The 1,147-nt window shown below is 39.3% G+C and overlaps 1 protein-coding gene across 1 annotated transcript in view; it reads right to left on the reverse strand.

Moving 5' to 3' along the window:
- The window catches only part of LOC106878040 (RNA helicase aquarius), a 38,917-nt gene that overhangs the window by 21,060 nt on the left and 16,710 nt on the right, over positions 1–1,147 (reverse strand). Inside the window, exons 17-18 of the mRNA XM_014927129.2 lie at positions 1,034–1,082; positions 1–54 (exon numbers count right to left, since the gene is read on the reverse strand). The exon at positions 1–54 is cut by the window's left edge and continues 43 nt beyond it. Of these exons, the coding sequence (XP_014782615.1) occupies positions 1–54; positions 1,034–1,082 (103 nt within the window). The remainder of the gene's footprint in view (positions 55–1,033; positions 1,083–1,147) is intronic.

Here is a 1,147-nt window from a genome sequence, read left to right on the forward strand (position 1 = left end):
GGTTGCGCCATTCGAGCCCATCCACCAAACATTGTTGACTGGTCTTCTGCAAGCCTGAAGAAAACAGTAAGGAAAAAAAAACATTAACAAAACAATAATAATAATAATAATAATAATATTCGTTCAACATCCTTAAACAAACCTTATTCAAGGACCTTTTGAGTGGGATGGGCTACTCGACCTGAACAAAATTCCAACTAGGCCCCACTTGCAAGGTCATGCGCTGTTTATCTTGATATGAGATCACCATGTCATGCAGATATGGTTGTGGTACATGTGCCTGGTGTACCCTTATCAGACGGGTAGTCATGATGGGTATAATGGGCTTTGTATATTTTACCTCAGTGTCACTTTGATGGCATGCCCTGCTCTCTCACTCAATAATAATAATAGTAATAATAATAATCCTTTTTACTAAAGGTGCAAGGCCTGAAATCTGGGAGGGGTGGGGGACTAGTCGATTACCTCGCCCCTCCCCCGCCACCTCAGTGTTTCACTGGTACTTGATTTATTGATCCGGGAAGGATGAAAGAGGCAAAGTCAACCTCGGTGGAATTTGAACTCAGAACATAGCAAAGGACAAAATGCTGCCAAGCATGTTGCCTGGTGTACTAACGATTCGGCCAGCTCGCTGCCTTAATAATAATGATGATAATAATAATAATAATAATGGCTTCAAATTTTGGCACAAGGCCAGCAATTTCAGGGGAGGGGTTAAGTCAATTACATTGACCCCAGTACTCAACTGGTACTTATTTTATCGACCTCACCAAAGGATGAAAGGCAAAGCGAACCTCAGTGGAATACCAATCATAATAATAATAATAACAATCCTTTCTACTATAGGCACAAGGCCTGAAAATCTTTTTTTTTTTGGTGGGGGGAGTAGTCGATTATATCGACCCAGTGTTTTACTGGTACTTAATTTATTGAATAAAAGAATAAAAGAATGTGAATGTAAGTTTACACAGACAGAAGTGTGTTTTCTGTGTGAAGATAAAATGAATTTGATGATCAGAAACAATGTTATTACCATGGTTTCATGTGAGTCAAGGCGTCTTCTATGTCCTGTCTGATTTCATCTGGAAAAGAAAAAGGAACAAAGATGTGAATGATGGTTCCAAATTTTTGGCAGATGGTCGGTAAT

This window comes from Octopus bimaculoides, chromosome 24 (genome assembly GCF_001194135.2).
Source record: "Octopus bimaculoides isolate UCB-OBI-ISO-001 chromosome 24, ASM119413v2, whole genome shotgun sequence".
Classification (NCBI taxonomy): domain Eukaryota; kingdom Metazoa; phylum Mollusca; class Cephalopoda; order Octopoda; family Octopodidae; genus Octopus; species Octopus bimaculoides.